Source organism: Gossypium raimondii, chromosome 11 (assembly GCF_025698545.1).
Source record: "Gossypium raimondii isolate GPD5lz chromosome 11, ASM2569854v1, whole genome shotgun sequence".
Classification (NCBI taxonomy): domain Eukaryota; kingdom Viridiplantae; phylum Streptophyta; class Magnoliopsida; order Malvales; family Malvaceae; genus Gossypium; species Gossypium raimondii.
Window position 1 is genome coordinate 50,525,612 of NC_068575.1, and position 25,610 is coordinate 50,551,221.

The 25,610-nt window shown below is 34.3% G+C and overlaps 4 protein-coding genes and 1 long non-coding RNA gene across 7 annotated transcripts; 1 reads left to right on the forward strand and 4 right to left on the reverse strand.

Annotated features, from left to right (window-relative positions):
- Positions 1-2,268: 2,268 nt before the first annotated feature.
- On the reverse strand, positions 2,269-5,398 carry LOC105803273 (uncharacterized). The gene is made up of 8 exons (XM_012635350.2): positions 5,085-5,398; positions 4,295-4,375; positions 4,129-4,217; positions 3,973-4,047; positions 3,591-3,694; positions 3,419-3,502; positions 3,229-3,291; positions 2,269-2,731 (listed from the first exon to the last, which is right to left on the reverse strand). The coding sequence occupies exons 1-8, from the start codon at positions 5,205-5,207 to the stop codon at positions 2,631-2,633; spliced, it is 720 nt and encodes a 239-aa protein (XP_012490804.1). The 5' UTR covers positions 5,208-5,398; the 3' UTR covers positions 2,269-2,630.
- Positions 5,399-5,961: 563 nt separating this feature from the next.
- LOC105803271 (F-box/kelch-repeat protein At3g24760) lies at positions 5,962-8,586 on the reverse strand. Of its 2 annotated transcripts, XR_001136408.2 has the most exons (3): positions 7,318-8,586; positions 6,449-6,569; positions 5,962-6,355 (listed from the first exon to the last, which is right to left on the reverse strand). XR_001136408.2 is itself a non-coding variant. In XM_012635348.2 (2 exons), exon 1 carries the CDS (start codon positions 8,481-8,483, stop codon positions 7,353-7,355), a length of 1,131 nt encoding a protein of 376 aa, XP_012490802.1. In that variant the 5' UTR covers positions 8,484-8,585; the 3' UTR covers positions 5,962-6,355; positions 7,318-7,352. The 2 variants fall into 2 exon arrangements, 1 of the variants encoding a protein (XP_012490802.1); XM_012635348.2 differs by lacking the exon at positions 6,449-6,569 and having other exon boundaries at positions 7,318-8,585.
- Positions 8,587-12,538: 3,952 nt separating this feature from the next.
- On the reverse strand, positions 12,539-14,455 carry LOC105803270 (hypothetical protein). Of its 2 annotated transcripts, XM_012635347.2 has the most exons (5): positions 14,160-14,455; positions 14,013-14,067; positions 13,438-13,892; positions 13,098-13,359; positions 12,539-12,999 (listed from the first exon to the last, which is right to left on the reverse strand). In XM_012635347.2, exons 1-5 carry the CDS (start codon positions 14,163-14,165, stop codon positions 12,980-12,982), a joined length of 798 nt encoding a protein of 265 aa, XP_012490801.1. In that variant the 5' UTR covers positions 14,166-14,455; the 3' UTR covers positions 12,539-12,979. The 2 variants fall into 2 exon arrangements, with proteins under 2 accessions (XP_012490801.1, XP_052479307.1); XM_052623347.1 differs by having other exon boundaries at positions 12,539-13,359.
- Positions 14,456-15,679: 1,224 nt separating this feature from the next.
- LOC105803269 (sm-like protein LSM5) lies at positions 15,680-17,423 on the forward strand. Its single transcript, XM_012635345.2, has 4 exons — positions 15,680-15,823; positions 15,921-16,044; positions 16,904-16,976; positions 17,075-17,423. Exons 1-4 carry the CDS (start codon positions 15,790-15,792, stop codon positions 17,105-17,107), a joined length of 264 nt encoding a protein of 87 aa, XP_012490799.1. The 5' UTR covers positions 15,680-15,789; the 3' UTR covers positions 17,108-17,423.
- Positions 17,424-19,592: 2,169 nt separating this feature from the next.
- On the reverse strand, positions 19,593-22,037 carry LOC105801489 (uncharacterized). The gene is made up of 3 exons (XR_001135949.2): positions 21,907-22,037; positions 21,398-21,471; positions 19,593-19,794 (listed from the first exon to the last, which is right to left on the reverse strand). It is a non-coding gene; the product is annotated as an uncharacterized LOC105801489 (long non-coding RNA).
- Between the last annotated feature and the right edge of the window lie 3,573 nt (positions 22,038-25,610).

Below are 25,610 nucleotides of genomic sequence, written 5' to 3' on the forward strand. Positions count from 1 at the left end.
GGGTGACAATGGTTACAAGGACCTAAAATTATTTTTTAAAATTTAACTCGAACAAATATATTCGATTCGATTCGAATTCCATTTCACTCGACTCGATTCGAGAAAACTTTAAATAAAGTTAGGATGATAAAATGAGATTCGAAAATTCGATTAACTCGAAAATTTTCGATTCGATTCGATCGAATGCTCATTCCTACTTGTTTTGCCAATAGGGCAATATTGAATTTCTCAAAGCTGTGAAAACCCATACCTCCATCTTCTTTCAACTCACATAGCCGAGACCATTCACACCAATGTATTCCTTTTTTTTCCTGTCCCTTTTGCTATCAGAACCGTGCCATGATACTATTTAATTCCCTACATAAAGTTTTGAGTAGTAAGAAACATGCCATAAGTTGGATTGGTTTGCAATACCAACTTTATAAAAACTTCCTTACCCCTTCGAGACATGAACTTCAAATTCCATCCATCGATCTTCTTCTTGAACCTATCTTTCAAGAGCTGAAATGCTACTTTCTTCCGTCTCCTCACCATGTTAGGTAAGCCCAGGTACCTCTCAAGATCATTTGAATACTAAACTCCCAACCTTTTCGAAATCAACACTCAAATTTCTTTTGGGGTATTTGAGCTATAGTAAACCGTTGATTTGTCTTAATTCACACATTGGTCTGAACACGATTTATATTCCTTCAAAATACCCTTCAAAACTTGAATTCCTCTCTCATTTGCTTCACCGAAAAGGACATAGTCATCGGCAAAAAGTAAATGCGAAATTTGAGGGCCTCGTCTACTAGTTTCTGCCCCTTTAATCAAACCCTCCTGCAAAGCCATGCGCATAAGGGTAGAAAGACCCTTATTGCAAATCAGAAATAAGAAATGGCTTAATGGGTCTCCTTGTCTAAGCCCCATAAAAGGCCGAAAAAACTCACCCATTTTTCCTTTATTGCTCACTGAATATGACACTGTGGAGGCACATTTCATGATAAGGTCCACTCACCTTACATCAAAACCCATACGTTCCATCTTTGCCTTTATAGAGCCTCATTCCACTCGATCATGGCCTTACTCATATCTAATTTCAATGCCATAAAACCCTTGCTCCCTTTTCTTTTCTGACAAAACATATGGAATATTTCATAAGCAAGTAACACGTCAGAAATCAAACGCCCTGGTACAAAAAGACTTTGGGCTTTATTAATACACAGGTCCAACACCTACTGAAAACGGTTTGCTATTGCATTAGCTACCATTTTATAGACAACACTACAATGACTTATAGGTCTGAAGTTTACCATGTTTTTTGGATGCAACACTTGGGGATGAGTACTATATTTGTTAATATGTTCCAACTCCAGTCTTTCATTCAAGACTCTCAACGCGGAATGAGGTTACATCCTCTCCCACAATATGTCAACGTTTCTAAAAAAATAAGGCCAGAAAACCATCAACCCCGAGGCTTTTGTCGGTCCTATACTTTTTAAAGCAACATAGATTTCCTCTACCATATATCGAGCAGTAAGCATCATATTCAAATCATCCAAAATGCATTGATCAACTCCCAATAAAAGAATATATGTAATAAAAGAATATATGTTTTTATGTAACCATCTACCATCAGTCATTTCATAATATGGCTTAATTATTTCTTTTTTCATCCACAACTACTCTGTACTTTTGGTCTCCATTAATTGAATCATCAAAATTAGTCATACATTTAAAAGTTTGAAGGGTATATATCCATTTTAAGACTCAAATTGTTGGGCTAATATGCAGAGTAAAGCTGCTAATTAATAAAGGACTTAGGTGCCTTGTGTATAGTTGAACTTTCATATTATAGTTCCATTAAGGTATTATATGTTTGCTTTTATTTATTTTTCTTTATCTATGTTTCTTTCATATTTTTAAGAGGAATAGAAAAGCAATATATATATATATATATATTTGTAAAAGTTTTACTTTTCTTTCTAATTACATGTAGTTATTAAATAAGTTTTTTTTACCAAATGTAATATAGTATGTAAGATAGTAGATATATCAAATTATCGGCTAAATGTAGTAATATGATATTAATGGCTCTGTTAAACCAAATTAGGAAAAATATAAAATTCCCACGGATAATCGGTCCATGCAGCTTTAAGCAAAAGTTCCATGGTAAAGTTGCTACAGGTAGTAGCTATGCTTTCCCTTCGATTGATTCGATAGCCTTAATGGGAATGTCCTTGAATTACTCCTAGATGGGCAGAAGAGAAAATGAGAGAGACAAATATATACATCCAAGGAATAAAGAAATCATATTATATATATATAAACATGATAGGGTATTTGAGATTTGGCAAAACCATAAGGGTAACTTCAATTACAGCACAAATCATATAAACCCATCATCATCATCATCATCATCTTGCCCTTGGCTAAATGCGAAAAAAAACCCAACAAAACTACCCCTACCCTCTCATCCATATAATGCAGAAACAAACACATTACCACTGCTTAATAGTGCTGGAGATTTTAAGCCACAATCTCACGCTATTAGAAACTGAACTACTTCCATAATTTCCCACTGGCCAAGGCAAGCAAGCATCTAGCTAAAGGGGGTAAAAACACAAACTTTATCCGTCTTTGATTATGCTTCAGTAGCCACCACCCCTCGAGCGACCACCACCACCCATCCTCCCACGGCCACGGCTAAAGCCTCTACCACCTCCACCTCTACCTCTTTCATAACCAGCACCTGCCGCAGTAAAACAGCCAAATGAATTTTTTACAGCAATTTGAGATTCATTCATCAATGATTCTATTCTGCATCTACAACTTATTTCAGTAAGATTTTGGCTACTTTGATAGGTGCAACTGCCATGCTCTCATAACCAAGTTATAACAAGCAAAAGCCACCATTCCAAATTAAAAGATTATTGGTACTATCATTGTGAATTTCCTTTGAATTCTACATTACAACTAACATCTAAACTAGACATTCTTTTGCTTGATCTACTCTCAAAACTTTGTTCTACATTCCTTATATTGTAGGCAATATTATTTATATTCAAAGGAGTGAAAATCGACAACGGGTTGGTTGATGAGTACAGATGAGGAAGGAGCAAGGAAACCCAAGTTCACAAATTTAAGACAAGGAACCTTCACCTATGAACTGTTTTTATTTTAGCATATAAAACTTCTCAAAGTTATAAAATACCACTCCTTCAATAAGCTATTAAAAAGTATACTTACCACGATAACCCCAACCTCTTCCTCGCCCTCCACCTCTGCCCCAGTTTGAATATCCACCATTATCTATAAGAAATAAGTGAAGTATAAAGTATAGTCTAACTAAAGCGCAAATTTTTGCTTCACAAATGTAAAAGTTCAAAGAAAAATGTCAATAATTATCATAAAACTACTCAAAATCCATATATTATACCTTGATAATTTCCATAGCCACCCCTGCCCCAACTCCGCCCCCTCCCTCTGCCTCTACCACGACCCCTACCTCGGCCATATGAATCTACATTTAAAGTACAGGAAATGAGTTGAGCTTGAAATGAACAGAGTTCTTAGAGAACAGTTGCAGAACTACTAGTTCAAGAAAACACCTTCATTAACAGCATTATATGGGATGCGACCTTGTTTTGGCAGTTGCTGCTGCTGATAATGATATTGTGGCTTTGGTTGTTCAGCATAATGTGGAGCTTGATACCTGGAGTCACACAATTCAAATCATACCAGCGAAGACTTGTCTCAATCAAACAAGCAACATAAAAAATAATTCTGCATCACAGGCTATTAAAACATGTAAGAACTGGCATCTAGTGTTATATCAAACCCCATCTAAGCATAATATTAAAAATCTAAGCTTCCCTGGTTTCATTTCCCTGAACTTGTAATACAATTGGCTACCAACAGACATCTCATCAATTTACCATCCCATTGTTGAAAAAAAAAAAGCACAAAAAAATACAAGACAATTTAGCCTACCCAACAGAGTTTTTGTTTAGTTCTCTGGTTGACAAGGTAATAGATATCATTGAGACATGGCGAGTCATCTCCACACTGCAAACAAGATAAGAAATACTCATATGTATTAAGTATAAACTCGACACATCGTAAATAGGGGTAAAGTAGGAGACTTACGGAACAAGGCCCTCTTCAATAGGCTCCCACACATCAGTTATGCTCACCGAGCTAATGGAAGTATCTTGATGCAAGCGAGGAATCCGTTTCTGTTTCACAATGCAATTCAGTAATCACGAAAAGTGGCAAAACACAATGCAGGGGTGATCAGTAAGGACATCACAACCTTTAAAATCTCGGCAATGGCTACTGTCTTACTGATTGCCTGTCCCATTGCTTTCAAGACAATTTCCTTCACATGCTTGTCCTAAAAACACATCATCGAAACACTTGAATACAAACAACGAATATAAAAAAAAGGTGCACCACTGGCAGAATAGTCTAATAAAGCTATTATTCAGAGTGAATCAACATAAAAATAGAATAGGCAAAAAGCAATAGAAACCAGCTTCAAAGAAAAGGTAGCAGAGTCACATAAAAAGAAAATTCGATGTTTAAGATTTGATTTCTTCCATATTTAGCTAAGTATATGCTGACAACTAATACCAACTCATCAATAGTAATGGACTAATAGAATGCTAAAAAATTCTAACCCCAAATTTTATATTAGCTAAAAATAGCACACAAGAATAGAGCAGCTATTAGCTAAAAATTGTATCAAATAGCTTTATTCATAACAACAGGATAGAACCCATTGAATAGAATAGGGATTGAACACAAACAACTCTGATAAACAAAGATACGCAATGCAATCATTTTTCTCAAAATCAGGAAAAAGAAAACCCAAAACTATCGAGCAACTAACACTTAAAGATACCGACGTCAAATCCCTAAACCAAAAACTCATAAAAGAAAAAGCAAGTCCAAAAAGAAAGCTATGGAGGCAAATAAATCCATAGAAGAAAGCTACTCAAAACAAGAAGAGAAACCCACGAGCAGGAAATGCCAAGAAACAAAAATGACAACAAGAATGAAGGTAAGTGGAAAAAAGGGGTGAAGATAAAGAGGGAGGGAACCTGAAGAAGAGCAATAGCATAGTTGATGTAGTTCCGAATAGCACCTTGGGAAGTGATTCGGATCTCATTCTCGTTAATGGGTGATTCAGGCTTTGGCTTCTCTACTTTCTGGTATCTATCCATTGGTTGTTGATGGTGGAATAGTGGTGAAGCAGTGAGAAGAAGAAGAAGAAGAAGAAGAACAAGAAGAAGGAAAACCCCTGATTTAAACCCTAACCAGTAGCAGAAGGAAACAAAACAGCGAATCCCTTTTTTCTTCTTCCGTGGCCTTGCTTAATCTTTAGCTAATTTTCTCCTTCTCGGGTTTTTATTGGGTTGGGGTTTGCTCTGGTTTTATGCAGAGAATAACCTTTTATTTTTTACACTCGCTACAGGGAAGCGAGTTGCATACACGAACGGCTTAGATTGGTTGATACTATGTGGCCCCTAACCTTCGGGCCCAAGCTTTCTTTTGCTTTTTTTTTTTTTAGCTTGAATATATTTTCTTGGAAATCAAGAAATGAAGAGTAAAGTAACCCAAAACAAAATTTTAATAAAATGTTTTAGAATTTTCTTTCTTCTATGACTAAATTGGGTTGGGTAGGATTATTGTATCACATTACTATAATGTATGATCAGGTTGAATTTGTTTATATTTATAAATGGTTAATTTATATTTATTTTAGATTTATCCATAATTTTTAATTTCTTTTAAAAATTTATCTATAATTTCTATGTTTTTTCATTAAAAGAAATTTGGTCAACAAGAAAATTCAATAAGAACAATTACAAATAGATTCTGCCTGCTAGGATTTTTGTTCATTAATGTCTGCAAAAAGAATGCAGGCCATTCAATAATCCTAACTTTACTTGAGAGGAAAAGATTTAAGCTCAACCATTACTCCATAAAAAGTAATTTATTCATACAATTCACATTTCAAATTCTGACAGAGAAAAGAAGCACAAATCTATTTCAGAACAACAATTTCAATACATAGACACCAACATAATAGTTAACTGAATGAGAGGATCGATTTTGAGGGATTATCGATCGAAAGAAGAAACTAAAGCATCCACAAAACACTCTGTGACCTTATTTCCTTGTGAGACTCTGCAAATAAAAAGCTAACAATGTTTTTCAAAAGACTATTTAGATGCAAGAGCTGGCAGATGAAGAACTGTACAGTAGCAGGCATCTTCAAGCTCATCTCAGCATGAAAGCATGATTCTGTTTTGCAACCACAATTTGTGGGGTTCTTGATAATCTGTTGTTGGACTTGCCTTTGAGCAAGCTGCGGAAAGATGCAATGTAATGTCAGTAACATCAAGCATTAGACCAGCATAATTCAGCACAAATTGCAAGCATTTGGTAATTGACGACATACTTGGTGTATTTATTTCAGTACTATCTTTTACTCTTTTGGTTAACTGAAGGTCAGTTATTGAAGTAGAACAGTTGACTGATCAGCAAGCATAGGCATCCTTGGCTGTAGCACAACTAATCAACTGCAAGATTGCCTAGGTTCAATAGGTACCTTAATTTGCAACCATCATGGTAATATGCAAAACCACCTCTTATAACTAAAATGACTAACAGTGCATCAATGGCATTGCTATCCTATCTTCACACTAAAGGACTTGGCATGTGACACACAAACAACTATGGAATATGATGATGTGATGTTAAGTAAGTGCATGACAACCAAAAACGGAAGTAAAGGAATTACAGAGCAGTGTACAAATTCAAAAACTTCTTAACCCAGATATGCAAAAAGCAAGTGGCTGAGATGCGAATAGCTAGTGAAACAAAGGTTCGATTATGTCGGTGCTATTAGGAATGAATTGTAAGATGAAGAATGAATTACTGAACAATGACAGATAAAAAGGATAGTTATGGGTTTTAACCCACCAAAAGAACTCTTTGGACATTATTTGCACTTAAGACCAATAACCCAGGTTTTGTTAGCATCTTGTGCTCAAAAAATTGCCCCAAGGATGCAACAGAACCTTCCAAATGAAGTCAAGACATCCAGTTTATCCTAGAGCTGGATACAATTCATCCACCAATGACAAACTACAAAAACTGATAGATTCAATCGAGATCACAATCAGTATAAATTCAATCACACTAGAGACTGACCTGTTAAATTCAAAACCATGATAATTCTGATAAAATACCAATGCTTGAATAAAATGCAATACATCAAGCATAAAAGGAAGATAAAAGGAAAAGAAATTCAAGGTTCAAACTTACCAAGGTGATACATAGCTTGTGCCACCCCCATCATCTTATTGTTGGGGGAAAGAATGAGTTAGAGAAACGGTGGAACAAAAGCTAATGACTTTATGGAATTTGTTAACAGGTAATGGCAACCGAGGCACTCTCCTCCAACTGCATTTCCCATTTTCAGCACTGATTTCGCAAAGACATGATGGGTACTTTTGGTGATACTCTTCATTGAATACATATATAAGATTCCCCATTCCAACGCATTTCAAGCTTGCAAAATTTTCATCTTCCTCGCTTTCTACCAAGCTGTGTAACAAGCTCTGCGGCATGATCGAAATCTCGCTGAATTCCAATGTAGTTTCATCGATTTTCCAGAGATTAAACGACGGTCCCCGTGGCGCGTTGCACATCCCGGCCAAAACAAGCATGTCGTTGCACGGAATCAAAAAGGAAAAAATGACCCCTGGTGGCCTGAGAGTTTGAACCTCACTCCAAACGCGGTTTCGTAAATCAAAAGAAGATACAAAGCAAGAGTAGATCCCAGAGACGTAGAATTTGCCCTTGAACAAAGCTGATGAAAGAGATTGGCTTGAGTTCCCGGACCTGAAATCAGCCGGCAAAGCGGGGCAAAGCTCCCAAGAATCACGATTCGGGTCATATATTTCAACAGCCAACCTGTCTTCGATATCAACCAAGCCACCAATGAACCTGACTCCACCGACGACGATGAATTTGAAGCCGAACCCACCGGAGGAACCATCGTAGAAGACACCCAAAAGAGGGTTAAGCCTGGAGAACTTCAAGGGCGAGGTGAAACGCCAGGCGGATTTGAGAACTGGGGTGTAGCTGAAATTGGGAGTGGTGGTGAAAAAGAAGCCATTGGAGCCGAGGAAAGCAGAGGAGGAAGAGGGGTCATCAAGGCGAGGGAGAAGAAACCAGGCGTTGGACAAAGGGTCGAAGGCGAAAGACTGGTTGTTCCGAGAAGAAGTGTTGTGGAGACCGAAGAGGAAGAACCAAGGGTAGGAAAGGCAAGGGGAAGTAAAAGAAGGGGAGGAAATAAGAGAATTCCAGAGCTTGCAAACGGCGGAAGCACGGAGGAGGGAAGGGAGAGGAAGGGAAGAGAAGATGAGTTGGGTGAGATCGAGGCTGAGGGAGTTGATGTTGGGTTCTTTAGGGTTGTGGTCTGACATCGAAGGGAGGAAGAAGAACGAAAGGTAGTTGGAACTTGGAAATGAGAGACTGAGAGGTGGGTGAAAGAACGTGGTTTTCGAAGGAAATGAGAAGAAAAAGAGGAAAAAGAGTATTAAAGTTAAAATATGCGGTTAGTACATTCACTTCTATAGAGTGTTTTAAAAGTTATAAATTTAACCTTTTTATTTTTTCAATTTAAAAATCTTAGTCTGATCATTATCATTATTTGTTATTTTTGACCTTTGGTTAAAATTTATTAACTTATCGTATTTATTTTCTGTCAACCATATACTATGCCTTAAGAAGAAAATTTAATCAAAATTTCAAGTTGATACATTTTAACAAAAATACTTATGATTTTAATGATTGAACTGATATTTTAATAAAAAAAGTAGAATTAGTTTTAATTTTTTCAATACATGGATTAAATCTTAAATTTTGTTAAAGTGTAGGGACCGACAACATATTTTAACCGATAATTCATTATGGTTTTGGAATTTGGAAAATAAAATTGCCATTTTGGATGAAAATTTTATAAGTTTAGTTCATTATGGTATTTAAATTTAATTTTATATATTTTTAAATTTACAATTACAATTATAAATTATATATACTCAAATTAATTATAATTAAAATAAAGTAGGTTAAATTATACAAATGGTTACTTAATTATATCCGTGTTCTGTTTGGTCACTCGTAGTTAGATTGATAATGAAAGCCTTTTTCTTACTAGTATAATAGCTCATTTAATCCTCAATACTTACATATTCTATCAATTTGATCTTAATTCTAAAAATTTAATAAATTTAACCCTTCACAATGACAAACTCTATTAATTTGATCCTCAAACTTCCTAACCAAAGTTTTTAACTTTTAAAATAGAAACATTCCATATTTATTAATTATTTTATACTATTCAGTACATAACCCTTTAAGAAACATTCTATGTCAATATGCATTATTTTTCCTTTTGCCAAAAATATTAAATTTTTCGTTTATATTTTCTTAAATTCCTGTTTTTGGAGACTTTTACAAATAGATACTTAACTGCTAGGAAATCAAGCTACAATCACTTACAGGTTTATTTTTTCATATCTTTTTTTCTTAAACAATCTTATTATATGTTCTGATCATTTTTTTTTACATAATGCCTAGAACTACTCATAGCATCTCCCCAACCCATAAATAGGAGGATAATGCGCTTCAACGCTCTCGAACTCATATTTTTCTGCATTGACAATAATGCCTATGTCAATCAAGTTAAAACTCAAATATTCACCACGAGTATAACAATTATTCACCCATTTTTAATTAGTTTATTAGGTATCCAAACAGTAAATTGAGCCAGTTATTAGCCTATCCAAGCAAAAGTTTGGAAAAAAGGAAAAAAAAAATCTAACTTATCTGACTTGACGTGAATAATGTTTAAATACTACATCACTATTTTTTTTATTTTCTTTAATAATCTGGTCATATCTGTTATTTTTTAGATAATGTTTAAAATTATCCATATTTTTTCTCAACACTTAAATAGGAGGATAATGCGTTTCAACGCACTCAAACTCACATCTTCCTACATTGACAACAATGCCCGTACCAATGAAGTTATTAATTTTTTATTTTTATATATAAAGAATAATATTTACATCGGTATTTCAGATATATTAAATATAAAAATTGAATTAACATAAAAAAAATCAGGTCAGTTAAAGCACTGATATAGATTAAGAGAAAATAAAGTTGGAAATTTGTCACTTAGAAATGAACTCAGTTTACTTGAAAAGAGAAAAGAAATGGGTTGGTGTGAAACCAAAAGAAAATGACTAATTGAGTAAGTAGTGACAAAAATAAATTTATTTTATAAAGTAAATTGTATTATTTTAACTGTGTTTTATTATTTTATATATTTTACATAAAGAAAATAGCAAAGTATTTGAGCCTAAACCTTTATCATTTTTAATAATATTTATATCTTATTTTTTCTAAGTAATATTTATATTTACCATTCATCCAAAGTTTTCATTTGTTTTTTATCAATTTTTTTATAAATATATTTGTTACTAAATTTTATTTTAAGGTGTACTCTACATAATATTTGCAATTCTTCCTAATAAAAAAAATAGAAAATACCATTTTCTTCTTTGATTTTTAGGCAGGAAGAGAGTATACTAAGCAATTTTTCTCGGGAAACAAATGAGCATAAGACTTGTTGTTAAGAGTGGTTATAACTACAAAACCACGTATGATTCGCAGGAATGGAATAGATAGTAATGAAAAAGTTATTCGGTAGGAATGAAATAGTGACGTAATAAGCACCTTAACAACCCCTATAAGTACCCTCTCAATCAATGAGGGAGGGATCTTTTGGCCTCTTCAACAACCTTTGAGCACTTGTCATATTCAGCCTCATTCTTAGCCTTCTGCTTGTCCTCTTCAGCTCTTCGCCTTTTAAGGTGAATCGGCCTCCATAACACCACCACATCCTCCTCCCTGTCATCCTCGTGGTACACTGTATTAACAAAATAACAGAGGTAGGTTTAGTTGAATGATAAAGTATAAATATCGAAACTTATAGAGGTTTGGATTCAAATGCTATTATGTGTATATTTTTATTTTTATTTAAAAGATATAGAATGACAAAAGCACCTTCAAATAATACAATATACTTTGTAAGTTAAAAATATTTTCGTCATAATTCAACTAAGTTAGTGTTTGATTGACTTATGACATCAACAATATCAAATGATGAATATATAGTATAATTATTTAAAGATTTGGTTGGAACTAATTTAGATTGGAAATAGTTTGCTGAAAGCCGCTTGTGTGGTCAACATGTTGGTAAAAGCACCATAGAGGTCATTGTACTAGGAGTTAGGTTGTATTTGACCCTTTCTACCAAAAAATGGATAAATTAATCTTTGCACATTAGATCAAAGAGTAAATTAATTTTTTTTTGTTAAAGATTTCATCAATTTATACTGTTCAAGATTGACGTAGTTGATAGAATAACCAAATAGCGACACGTGGTGTGCCACGTTTACCTCATACTGATGTACAAAGATCAATTTTTAACATTAAAAATGGAATGAATTTTTAATAGAATGACAGTTTGCTATTTGATTTAATATATAGAAAATAATTTATCTATTTTTTGAATAAAAAGAATAAAATACAATTTAACTCTCAATACAACGGGCTGTGTGCTTTTACGTCAACATGTTTTGTCACCTTGGATACAAATTTTGTCATAATCAAATTAACAAACAAATTGAATGTTTTTATAATAATAAACCTAACAATCAAGGAAATTACAAAATGTGTGGCCTGTCAGTGGCAAACGCCTTACCAGGCATGCAATATTTGACCCAACTCTACAAACCAACCCACTCAGGGAGTCCAAGTCCAAACTGTCTGTCCATATTCCATAATTGGGTTTTTAATAGATTATCATATTTATTTTTGGATATAATTTAGATGATTGTTTTAGAGTTTATCCACCCTAATTCTTTGGGAATTAATAATGTAATGTAGGAAAAAAAAATCATATATTTTATGTTTAAATATCCTTTTAAAGAATCACATTTAAATATTTACTCGATTTTAAAAAGATTAAAAATATTAAAGATAAATATTGAAAATCAAATTGAAACAGAACGAGGTAAGATGGGAATGAATATAATCAACATTCATAGAGGTGGTAATGATTTTCAAGATTATACATCCATATTAGAGCGAGACGGATGGTAGTGTAAAGTGTGCCAACTATGGAGCGGTGATGGATTTAATGACATTCGTCTCATCTTGCTCCATCACCATCCCTAGTCTTAATATTGCATTCAATATTCGTTGATGTTTTGTTTTAATAATTAAGTAAAAAAACTAAAATTAAAGAAAAAAAAGAGACAACATTAAACCGATGAAAAGATGATAAAACATTAGATTACATGTGAATTGATCTGATAGAGACATAGTAAAGAAATAGAATGTAAATATGATATTGTAAAATTTTAAAGATTACTGTACTGAAAATATTATTATGCAAACAAATTTGTAGTTAAAAGTTTAAATAATCAATATTTATAATTTGAGTAATTGAGTTGAATGAGTAATCTATGTTATGAAGAAACATTGCTTGTGACAAAGGCATGAACTAACGAGACACAGAGATACAGTGCCTATATTAAGCTTAAAAAGCCTGTTTTTTAACAGTAGATGGCTTTAACTTCGTGCGATGGAAAATGGATTGAAGTCAGCTTGGGCACGTAGGTCAATATTGTTGAGTAATCTTCGATGTTACATTTCAGATCCATAGCACTGATATTTCCACATCTAACTGGATAATGTCTAAAATATCTCAACAAATAACCAATCAACTTTAATTAATCAAATCTAAGCCTATACCAATGGAGTATTTCTTTTCTTTTCCTTTTTACACTCCCCCCAAAAGAAAATTTTCAGCTTCTGCCTACCATCACCTTCTCTTTATCTCATATCGTCACAGCTCAAGCACCACAACTGTGTCCACAATAACATACAAACATAATTAAGTGACTTGGAACACCATAAGAATACATACACACACATATATATACATATATATATGTAAGTCTTACATTCAGAGTCTGTAGTTATCCAATTCCCTCTCCTGCTACAACAACGGTTTAAGCCATGCATAGGAGTTGAATTCAATGATAATATATTGCAGGTTTCATCATTTCTCAACGAAGAAGTCACTGTGATTCCAGAATAGGCTGAGGAAGTAGTGGAGGAGCTCTGGACATCCCACCTAAAGCTTATCTTAGGTGACTCATTGCTCAATTGATCATGATCACCCGACACTCCTTTCATTGCTTCACGGCTCCTAAACTGTAAAACCTGTCAACAATTTGAACTCTTTTAAACTACACAATCCTAAAACAAATGAAGATTTAGAAGACAAGCTTTTTCATTTACCTTTCTGCCGATGAACTTCCCGCCTAATTTCTCCGGTTTCTTAGCAGCGGCCCATCTCAACAGCTCCTTCATTCTAGACATGGTTTTGGTTTTGTCCCCTTTAACCTTTTCTTTCTTTTCAATGGTGTTGCATTGGTCATTTTCCGCCGGGGGTTCACTTAACGGTAAAACGACCTTGTCCCCTGTACGAGTACCTGAATCCGACTTTGGACTAACACCGAACCCTGTAGCGATATCTTGTTTCTTCTTCATCTTCATGGATTGAGCCCAATGCTGTTGTTGTCCTCTATGAGAAGAGCTCCTCACTCTACTCAAATAGATAGTACTATAGAAGCAGGCCCTTGCAACATCTCTATTGCATGGAAATATGATTGGCTTAAAGTACTTATTAAACTTCTTACTTTTTGATCTTCTATGCTTTGAGAAAACTATGTCTTTGGATTTTTCTTCCTGATCTGCAAACAATTGGAAACAATATTAGACTCATTTTCAGACATTAACATATATGGTTAATTGGTTATAGTTGACAAGATATATATATATATATATATATACACACACACATTTTTGCTTACCTCTAGTATTTTCCCTTCCTTGTTCATGTGCTACCTTAAAGAGCCATTGAAGGATCTGCTATATATAAATTCACAAATGAAGGATATATAAGGTCGAGGACAATGCTATGCTGAATATCTTGTTGAATTGCTAATGAACCAGCTCACCTGCATTTGTATTTTGCTTGATATTTTGTCTTTGAAGGGGAACTGAATAAATTATATAGTATTGGAAATGAGTGAAACTCTACTTTGTTTCAGCAAAATCTTGGTCAAAATGGACAGCTCTGAGAGATCTATGTGGTGCTGTCAGTATTGCTTGAGATTCCTGTACTAAAAAAAAAATGAAGCACTTGTGAAGATGAAGACAAAAAGAAATTTGAGAAAGGTGAGTGAGTGTTTTGAGGAAGATGATGATGAGACAACCAAGCAGTGAGTGGGGAAGGGTTGGCTTGAGATCCATAGTAACATGGGGGAGTAGTATTATATAACATATGCTCATATGATGAATTTAAGAGGGAGATAAGTATTAATTTAAGAACCAGACCTGGTGGCTTTTGTCTTTGCCATACACTTGTAATCCCGTGGTTGGTCGGTCCCCGGTGGTCCTGATATCTTGGCCTGAAATGGATTATCAGTTAAGATCAGGGACTCAAAATCATCATATTAGGCCAATAATGCATTTAAGAGCCAAACTAAGCCAAACAGCAGATTTTGGTTATAATTTGTGATGGATTCTTCATTGTAACAGCATGTTTGTATATACCCCCATGAATGAAGGTTTTTAAACAGCAATGTGTACCAAAGGAACATGTAATGTCAGAATAAATGTAAATGTTTATTCCAGAAACAGTGTAAGCATGTGAGCAAACAGATATTTTAGGACACTTGAAAATCCGGTGGGGACAAAGACAATGACCCCAGTTTTTGTCTCACATGGCAAGGTAAAGAAGAGATGCCACATAGGGCCATAGTAGTTAGTTGTTCATGTTAATGTAATAATATGATGTTACAAGAAATTTGAGGCCAATCTTTGCACGACTTTCAACCTCTCTAATTATCATTTTCCTTTCTCACAGGGAAAGGAGGAGGGGGACTTGTCTTACAAAATTTTGATGGAAGATGGGGTGAATCGACGTGTCACTGTGTTCACCATTGCCTAAATTGGGTTTTCGTTTCAAGTGTTCCTATATTTATGTTGGGAGAAGAATGCAGATGAGAGTGAATCGAGGAAGCAAAGGGATAACGTACATCATGGAATGTCTAGATATATTCTAGAACCTTTCACCTTTTTTATATAATTCAGTGATAAACTTGCATGGATTTCAAGTTGATTGATATAAGATTTTGTGTTTAATCTCTCATTGTAATATAATTGTTCATTTATATAAAAAAATCCAAAAATTTCAATAATGGGGAAGAAGATCATGTTTTGGACTTGTCTTACAAAACTAGAAACTAGACAAAATACAACTTTCTGCCAAACATTTGATAGCAAAATCGTTGCCAACGTAATGTCAAAACAGGAAGAAGACACGAAAAAGATAGTTGGTGAAATCTTGAAATAGTCGATGAGCTATGAATACAAGAAAACTTGGACCCAGAAATCCAAAATTGGAGCCTGTTGGGCCAACTGAGCCTGTTTGATCTTATAAAGTTGTTTTCACTAGGATATTTTAGTCATTATAAAAGATTGTAGCCCTTTAAGGAAGAAAACAGTGTTGACAAATTAAGCTTCAAAATTGGAGCTTTTTTCTTCTTCTTCGATTATTTTTCGCCGGAACTCTCTTAAAAAGCAATGGCAAACAATCCCTCGCAGCTTCTTCCGTCAGGTGACTTTTTTTACCCCTTTCTGGTTTTTTCCTTCACTTTCTCGAGAAAATCAGACAGAATATCAATTTGGGTTTCTGGTTTTTTTTTCCTCTGCAGAGTTGATAGATAGGTGCATAGGGTCCAAAATATGGGTGATAATGAAAGGGGACAAGGAGCTCGTGGGTACTCTTAGAGGCTTCGATGTTTACGTCAACATGGTCCTCGAAGATGTCACTGAATAGTAAAGTTCTTTCTTCCTTCTTTTCTTCTTTGAAGGTTTAGATTTAGATATTTCAGCTCAGACTTTCCCTGCAATGTTTGACTTTGTTCTGTATTCTAGGGTTTCTCACTAGAGAAAAATGGGCTACGAAATTAATGAGAAAGATATCAAGTTGTCTGGGCATTATTAGTTGTCATGTTTGTATCAGTACTTTGGGTAACCTCTATTTTCCCCTTAAATTACTTAAGAGTTCAAACTTTAAGGTCAGGTTGAAGCAAATTTCCCATGATTTGAAGCTTTACTTTTCATCTTCTGGTTCAAATGTTGAAATTATTTGGAATCTGCAAAAAGTGAGTATGGCTTTTAAATTTGGGATAGAGTAGGTTTTCTACTCTCTTTTTTCTATGCCAATTGATACCTTGTGGTGGAATTAAGGTTTTTCAGTCACCATTTTCGTTACTGTTAATGTTGTGTCAGTAAGAATCCTCATTGTTGAAGGGACATGTTGAGAAATAATTGTTTTGGTCTGAAAATCCGCTTGCTTTGCCAGCCGCATGGCTCCTTTTTTTCATTTATGTTTCGTCCTGATTGATCTTCATAGTGGTTCGCATATCCTTTTACTAGGTGGTGATGGTTATTTCTTTTGAGAGTGACAAGATGTTTGGTTTGCTTTTTCTCACATTGACTTGAAAACAATAGTGCTATACAAGAATATGCATAATATATATTTCATTTGACTTTAATGACTTAGTAACATGTCTGCCTCATGCTCGACCGCGTGCATAAGTGATTCTCGAGTGTTTGCCCCCCTTAAATAGGATATCCCTCATAGAATGTGCTGATGTTATTTGCTTCTATGCTTCTTTTTTGCATATTACAGTGAGATCACCACTGAAGGAAGACGGATCACAAAGCTTGATCAAATTTTGCTTAATGGAAACAACATCGCCATTGTAAGATTTTGTTTACACAATTTGGATTACCAGAAACCAAAGGCCACAGATTATAACGGTTTCAAATTTCTTATACTATTTCATTTTGTGCAATGCAGTTGGTCCCAGGAGGCTCACCTGATCCCGAATGAAAGTGTTAGCTCCTCCATGTTTCTTTTAATGTTATTAATTCCTGGCCATATTCTCAGTTTTAGTGAGAAATCTGGTGCAGAACTTAATTAGTTAACTTGGATCACTGTAAGATTCTCGAAATTTGGTGGTAGGGCAGAGTTGGCAACATTTACTGTCATGGTTAATGATTGATTGTGCTTATCATAACATTTCAAATGCTTTTAGGTCTAATGTCACTTTATTGGTCCATCATCCTTGTTAACTAGTATTATATTTGCTTAGACGGATTTAGCCTTAAGAATCAAGAAGAGCCAGGTTTGGCATTGTTGCAGTTAAGCGCATTGATGCAATTAAAGAATAGTATGCTTTTCCTTAAGCATGGGGTCTCAATGCTTCTGCATTCTGGGGGATATTCTTTGGCAAATAAGTACATGTTTTAGGTCAAATTTTGCTATTGGTCTCGTAAGTTGTGGATTTATTTCATTTTTTTAATTTTATCATTTTTAGTCCCTATGTTTCTTAAATTTGAAATTTTAATCTTGACTCAAAACGGTAATTAAAAGGGTAAACTACCAAAATAGTCACATTTGTTTACCTCATATTATATTTTTGTTACTTATGTTTATATTTTAGTCACTGAGCTGTTAATTGCCGTTAACGGTGTAACGGTAAGTTGAATTGACACGTCAAATCATCATTTCAAACAAAAATTTTATATTAAATTATACAATTGGTCTTCATATTTTTTCGTTTTGAGTAATTTAATTTTTTATTTTATGTTCTTTTGAACTTTTTTTTTTCATTCTCTTATGATTCTCTCTTTGTTTTCCTTCCTTCTCTATTTCTTTAATGTATTAAATAACAAATAAATATAAAAAGGTTGGTCTTAAAATACAAACTAAGCTTTAATAATGCAAGCAACAGAAAAGAACTCTCTAAATCCTTAAATGAAATGTATCATAAGTAATATTAATATAGAATAAATTATTGTGAAAACAAAGGTAACCCCCCAAAAATAGGTAATAAAGAAACTCAAGATATTATCTTCCTTTCCAAAATTAAATCAACTTTTTTCCTTCCCATTTTCTTAGACTTTCTCAGCATCCAAACACCCAAAAAAGGTTAACGTAAAAAATCACAAAAAAAAAAAACTTGCCAACGATTTTAGCGAGGGTTTTGATATAACAATCAATTATTTCCTACTTAGTAGCTTTTTCTTCACTGAGTTTATCCGTAACGATAAGTCAATGCTTATGATCACAATTTGAAAATAATTGGATCATTTCAGTTGGCAGCTGGTCGCTGAAGTTCGACCCAAAGTTGAGCAGAGGGTAAGAGGAGTTTTCGGAGCGATTGACGCGGCACCGGATGGAGGTGAAACGCGTCGGGGTGAGAGGGAGACATTGGACGACGTGAGAAAGAGGTGTAAGAGGGTGATGAGAGAAGTGGGGGGAAGTGATGGGAGGAGGATGAGTGATGGATTTGGTGGATATGAGGCATTTGGGTAGGAAAAAGGATAGAGTAAGGTGACGTGTGTGTCATGAACCACAGTTCAAAACCCGTGACCATTGTACAAAATGCATCTTATGGAGGTCTATCATTTAGATAAAGATCATTTGACCCACGAGAGTTGGCCCGATTCAAAGAGCTGTTGAAGAAGTCTGTCCGTTTAAAGCTTGAGTGACCCAATGATGCAGATATGGAAAGTTAGGCTACATTGGTAAATAGGGAAACTAATCTTAGAAGATGGATAGGAATAGTATCTTGTAAGATTAGATATGATTTGATTATGTAATCTTGTAAATCTCTTGATTAAAGGGATATGCTTAATCTCGTTTGTCGATGTAACTTGATTTAGACAGTCGATTTAGGGGAGTTTAACTATAAATAAAAAGCATCCTCTTCACTTATAAATCATCCATTCATCCCTTGTATTTTTTGAGAAATTAATACAATTGAGAGTATTTACTCAAACACTTCTCGTGCATAAATTTTCTGTGGCTATTCTATTCTTTTGAGTCTTCTTTTGATTCGTGTTGCTTCCACTATATAAATTGGTGCATTGGAAAAATTATTTGTGACTACTTACTTTGTGGTGGTTAGGCTGACTTAGGCATGTTTGGAATGAAATGATCGCCTAAAATCGCATGAATTGCGAGACTAAAGTTCTAGCCCCGTGACAGTGGTATTCGAGCCTGGGTTGCGAAGGCACCGTCGAGATGTCGAAAGAAGTTGCTGATCAGAATGAGTCAAAGGAGACCCATTGGTGGGCCAAAAAACTAATTCTATTAAAGGAAAAGTTGTCGGCTGTAAAGGAACGAGTGGCTAATCTCGAGGAGCCCATGAAGACGTGAAGGAATCACTCGAGGACTGGCTGGAACAATCTAGGGACTATGTGTAACACCCCCTAACCCCAAACCGTCACCGGAACAAGGTTATGGAGTATTACCAGACATATCGGATAACTTATAACTAATTTACAATTAAATAACAGATATAGCATACTTGTATCAAATATGTCATATTAGTTCCATTTCATACTTAACCAATTTAAACATCATTCTACAACCGTAATAACAAAACTTTTATTCTTAACCTATACATCACCTAGGTACATGCCACATTATCAAACAAAGGTACATAACTAAAATTTCTCTGAGTTCGGGATTGCTCTGGATACTGGACCGGATACTGGCTTTCTACTAACCTGCGCACGGAGACAACCGCACGCTGAGTATAGAAATACTCAGTGGTATTACCATAATTCAAATTAATAACATTAATCGATAAATTATATACATTTAAATTTATGTCTACAATTATTCAATACATTTTCTCGTACTTTAAATCAACCTGATAATTAATAACAATAAGCAATATTTCAAATCTTGTATTTAGTTGTATTCATACCTTATTTCACTATCTCAATTCTATTGGATTTTTCGACATCTCATTCTAATAATTCATTCCAATTCATACAAATTCAATCAATTTATCAACTCATTCATTATCATTTCTATTTATATTCAATTTATACTTTTCAATCTTTTAATAATCAAATTAAACATTTAGACCAACATGTTTCAATAATAATAATAACTTATTTTATAAAATTTGTATTCAAATTAACTCATACACTATTTCTTAATTCAATTTATACCATTAATCTTTCAATAAACATTTAATACATTAAATCAACTTGTTTCAACAACAGTAATAATAATAACTATCTTTTAATTCGATTCGTTCAGTTATAAACAATTTTACACTTATAATCTTTTAACACTCAATTGATACATTAAATCCATAAATAAATTTCAATAACTTGTATTCAATTAAATTCACATATTATTTCACTATTTCAAATTTTTTAATTTTCACTTCTCATTTCTCAACAATAGCTACTTTAATTTGCTTTTCTTCACTTAGATTTTACATTATCTCATACTACCAAACCAGTTCATGAACTATATCATTATCTATTTCTTGAACCCATGGTTCATACATTTCATTACAATTATCACTACTAATAAACATTTCAATCTTTTAATATTATCAATTATTTATATATATAAATATCATTCTTATTTCTTTATTTCAAATTTCACTTTTCACATATACTATATCATTCGAGATTAGTTTTATCAGTAATTTATTTCATTTGCCTCTATTAACTTGACTCGGACTCACAGAGATACGCGAATTCCACCCAAACACACCGAATATCCAACCAAAACACACCGAAATAAATATAAACCCTCCATAACACAATCGATATATCATATCCTCCCAAACACACCAATAAGGCATTAAATGCCTCTTCGGATAAACCGAAGCATATAATAACATAATCATCTTCGGCCGAGCTACAAATCTCCTCATCACATCACAAATCCTATGGCATGCCATTTGTATCCAATCTAGTCCGATAAGTTAATAGGGTATTCGAATCACATTTCAATTCAATCACTTTCTCATACTTTCAATTCCAATTTAATCACAATTTAATTCAATACATTTTCACCTTTCAATCAAGATACCATCAAATGCTCATACCTATTCATACTTCATTTTAATTTCATTCAATTCACATACAATTCAATATCATTTAATTCAATATCGATATTCACCTTATTTTTATTTACTAAACATATTATTTAAAATTCAACAATAATTACTATTAATAAATTCAATGCCAATATGTATTTTTCATTTAATTCAATCATGATTCTTACCTCAATTTGCTTATCATGTATATTAATTTAAATTTTAACAATTAATAATTAAATTCGAATTATGGTAATACTAACCGTAAATTTTCTCGAGTCACTCCTTGATCACCTTCCCCTTTCCTTTCTCGGCAATGACTCTTGCACGACATTAGCTACGTAATTAAACAATTAAAAATTATTAATACACAATTTCATCAAAACATTTCCATTTATACCTAAACTTTACCTAAATTCTAATTTAATCCATTATCAATACTAATTTTATTTTCCCAATCTAACTCCATATTCTCTCTTAATTCTTACCATAAACTCATTTTAACTCTTCATTTTCACCATAAATCCCTAATTTCGGGATTCTTTCAATTTAGTCTCTAGTATTCAAAACTTACACTTTATTTTACAATTAAATCATTTACTAACTTCTAACTTGAAATTCAATCAATTTAACCCTAATTCTTTCATTTATTCAACATAATCAATGTCTAGAAATATAATATCTTCCCAAATTTCAACATAAACCATGAAATATTTTGCTCTAGAACTCCAAAAACTCAAAAATTATAAGAAAATAACTTAATTTGAGTTACCAATTGAGCTTGAAACATTGAAACCCCAAATTTTCTTTCTTTCCTTCCCTTTTTCTTTTTCTTTCCTTTCTTCCCTGTTTTCGTTTGCCTATTCTGTTTCCATTTCTCTTTTTCTATCTTTTATTTCTTTTATTAAATTAGTTTAATATAATAACAATAAAATAATAATATAATATTTCTTACTTAAATAATATGTAAGTATGTAATCATTACTTATTTCATTCTTCCACATGTCATCATATACACCATGCATTTGTCAACAATTTTATTTATTTGGAATATAATATATAATATAATTAATATAATTTACAATATAATAAAATAATAGTATACTTCAAAAAATCTCAGATTTTATCATGCATATGCCGCCTCATTTATGGGACTTGGCATATTTACCTATTTAGTCCTTTTAACTTTTCTTTAATCTATAATTAAACTTTTATCCTTGTTGCAATTTAGTCCTTTTAATCAATTAACCATCGGAACATTAAAATTTCTTAACAACTTTAATACTACCCTAATGACACTCTGTAAATATTTATAAAAATATTTACGGCTCAGTTTATAATATCCAGGTCTCGATACCTCGTTTTGACCCAATTTACCTAATACTTTCTTTTAAATCACAAAATTCACTAATTCAAAAATATTTCTAAAATCACGCTTAACTTATAATTATTAATTACTACATTTTTTTAACTTTTTCATCGAATTTAGTGATCTCAAATCACTGTTCTGACACTACTGAAAATTGGGCTGTTACACTATGTGATGATGTCTCTTGATTCCAATGTGGAAAATGTATAAGAGTTGTTAAATTACACTAGGAATAAGCTGACGGAGAAGAATGATGCTCTCGAGGCTATGATGATGGCTTTGAAGAAAGAAACAATGGCTACGACGAAAGCTTTGAGCACAATAATAGATGAGCTCAATGGAGAGCTTGCCTTGTGTCCAGCAGTCGTGAGTAATAGAGTGTCGAGTGTAGCATTCAATTGTGAGGTAGATGTCCCGAAGCCGAAAGAGTTTACGGGGACAAGGTCTGCATGCGATGTGGGCAATTTCTTGTGGAGAATGGAGCACTACTTTCGTGTGCCAAAGGCATCATGGAGGATGTGATTAAAGTAAACACTAATTCCATGTTTCTTATTGATATTGCGCTTTTTTGGTAGTGAGACAGGTCCGCAGATAAAAGGCATAGTGAGATTAAGACGTGAGAAGAGTTCTATCATAAATTAAATGGGCAGTTTTATCCAGAATTTACCGAGGAAGCTCGAGAAAAGTTATGATGGCTTACGCAACGAGGCACAGTGGGGGAGTATGTTCGAGAGTTTAAGGAACTCATGCTCCAAATTTCAGACGTAACCGAGATTGAAGCGTTTCTTGCTTTCAAGAATGGGTTAAAGTCGTGGGTCAAACAAATTGAAACGAAGAGGTGTCTAAGAGTTGTCGAAAGCTATGACGGTAGTGGAGTCCATGGTCAAGCTGGGTCTAGGAAAAGACAAGTTTGAGTCTTCCAAGTCCGAGGAAATGGGTGTATATGAAGGGAACCACAAGGAAGATAATGGCAATGGCAACGACAATGGTGGTAATAGGAAACTATGAGTTGGGAAGAGGAAACCCAACAAAAATAAGAGCAATATCAAATACTTTCTTTTCGACGATTCATATATGTTGAAGAAATGTCCGAAGAAATTCGTGCTTTCTGAGAATGACAAGTCTAAAGGTAAAGTCGTGAGACTTGGGTCCAGCGCAAAGAGTGCCGAAGCTAAAGAGCCCGAAAATGAGAAGAAGCTAGTGGAGTGTTTCTTGTGTCATGGCTGCATAGGTTGTGAAAATGTCCGAAAAAGTCTACTATCAAATAGGATGATGGGTTAGACAAAGTGCCCAAGAAACTTGGTTTGAGTGCAAGGGGTGTCGAATCCAAGAGGTCAAAGTGGAGCAAGAAGAAGCCAGTGAAATACTTTTTGTGTGGTTGTTCGTATGAGTTGTGGAACTGTCCAAAGTAATTCAAGTTCGTCGTGGTCAAGGAAAAGACAACATCGAAGCTTGTTGAGTCATCGAAAGGGCTTTCACCCAAGGAAGAGGTGATTCTGACGTCAGACTTAAAGGAAGAAGTAGTGATGGAAACATTGAAGCTAGGACCAATGAGGCTCAATTCGATGAAAACAACAGAGTTTGCTGAGTGGCGAGGTTTTCACCCAAGGAAGAGGTGAGTTATGCATTGGACTTAGAGGAAGAAGTAGTGATGCAAACTTTGAATCTAGGATCAATGAGGCTCATTTCTGTTGATTCATTAGATGAGCTACCACCAATAGGTGAGATCAGTTGTGCATCAGACTTTGTGAAAGTGGTGATGCAAACTAAAAAGTTGACTAGAGTAAATGTTGTGAGTAAGTTACATTTCGAACACTTTGGTAGTGTTTTGCATTCTAACTTGTTGGCTGGGCAAGAACATAGTGGCCCTTTCAAAGTTCTTAAGCGAGAAGGGCGAGAGACTGTGGACATGCCGAAGCTAGTGGTGAGAATCAAAAGGATTCCGATCAAAGCGAGTCAAACTGTGGGCAAGTGAGAGCCGTGGCTTCTTACCGACGAGATGTACCAACGAGTGAGACGATTCGAGTTAAGAGGCGATGAAAGTCGAGGCAAAAGTTTCGAAGGAAGGGACGACTCGATAGTGAGGTTAGTCGGGAATGAGCCAAGGTGACGAAAGAGTTCCGAGGCGAATCAAGTCAGCGTCATTTCGAAGGCGCAATGAGGGTGTTGCAAGAATAGGTAGGAAGAATGTCACGGGTCACAGTTCAAAGTCCGTGGCCATCACACAAAATGCATCCCATGGATGTCTATCGTTTAAATGGGGATCATTTGACCCACGTGAGCGGGCCTGATTCAAAGAGCTGTTGAAGAAGTCTATCCGTTTGAAGCCTGGGTGGCCTAATGATGCAAATATGGAAAGTTAGGCTACATTGGTAAATAGGGAAACTAATATTAGAAGATGGATGAGAATAATATCTTGTAAGATTAGATATGATTTGATTATGTGATCTTGTAAATCCCTTGATTGTAGGGATAGACTTAATCTCGTCCATTGATGTGATTTGATCTAGATCGTTGGTTTTGGGGGGATCAACTATAAATAAAAAGTCTCCCTCTCACTTCTAAATCATACATTCATCCATTGTATTCTTGTATTCTTTGAGAAAGTAATACAATTGGAAGCATTTACTCAAACACATCTATTGCATAAGTTTTCTGGGGCTATTTTGTTCTTTTGAGCTTTCTTTTGATTTGTGTTGCTTCTGCTATATAAATTGGTGCCTTGAAGAAATTCTTTGTGAATCCTCACTTTGTAGTGTTTAGACTGACTTAGGCGTGTTTGGAACGAATGGATCGCCTAAAGTCGTACGGATTACGAGATTAAAGTTCCAGCTCTGTGACACATGAGGGTGGATGTAGCGGCACGTGTAAGGGTTTGTGCCATGGTGAGTGAGAGATTGAATTTGATGAGAGTCGATAGTGTAAGAAAGTATAAGTTGAGAGAGGGTTTGTGCTATCCTATTTGATACATTAAAAGAATTGGGGAAGGGAGGAAAACAGAGAGAGAAACAAAAGAGAATGAAAAAAAAAGTTAAAAGAACATAAAAGAAAAAAATTAAATTGCTTAAAACAAAAAATATAGAGATTAGTTGTATAATTTAACCTAC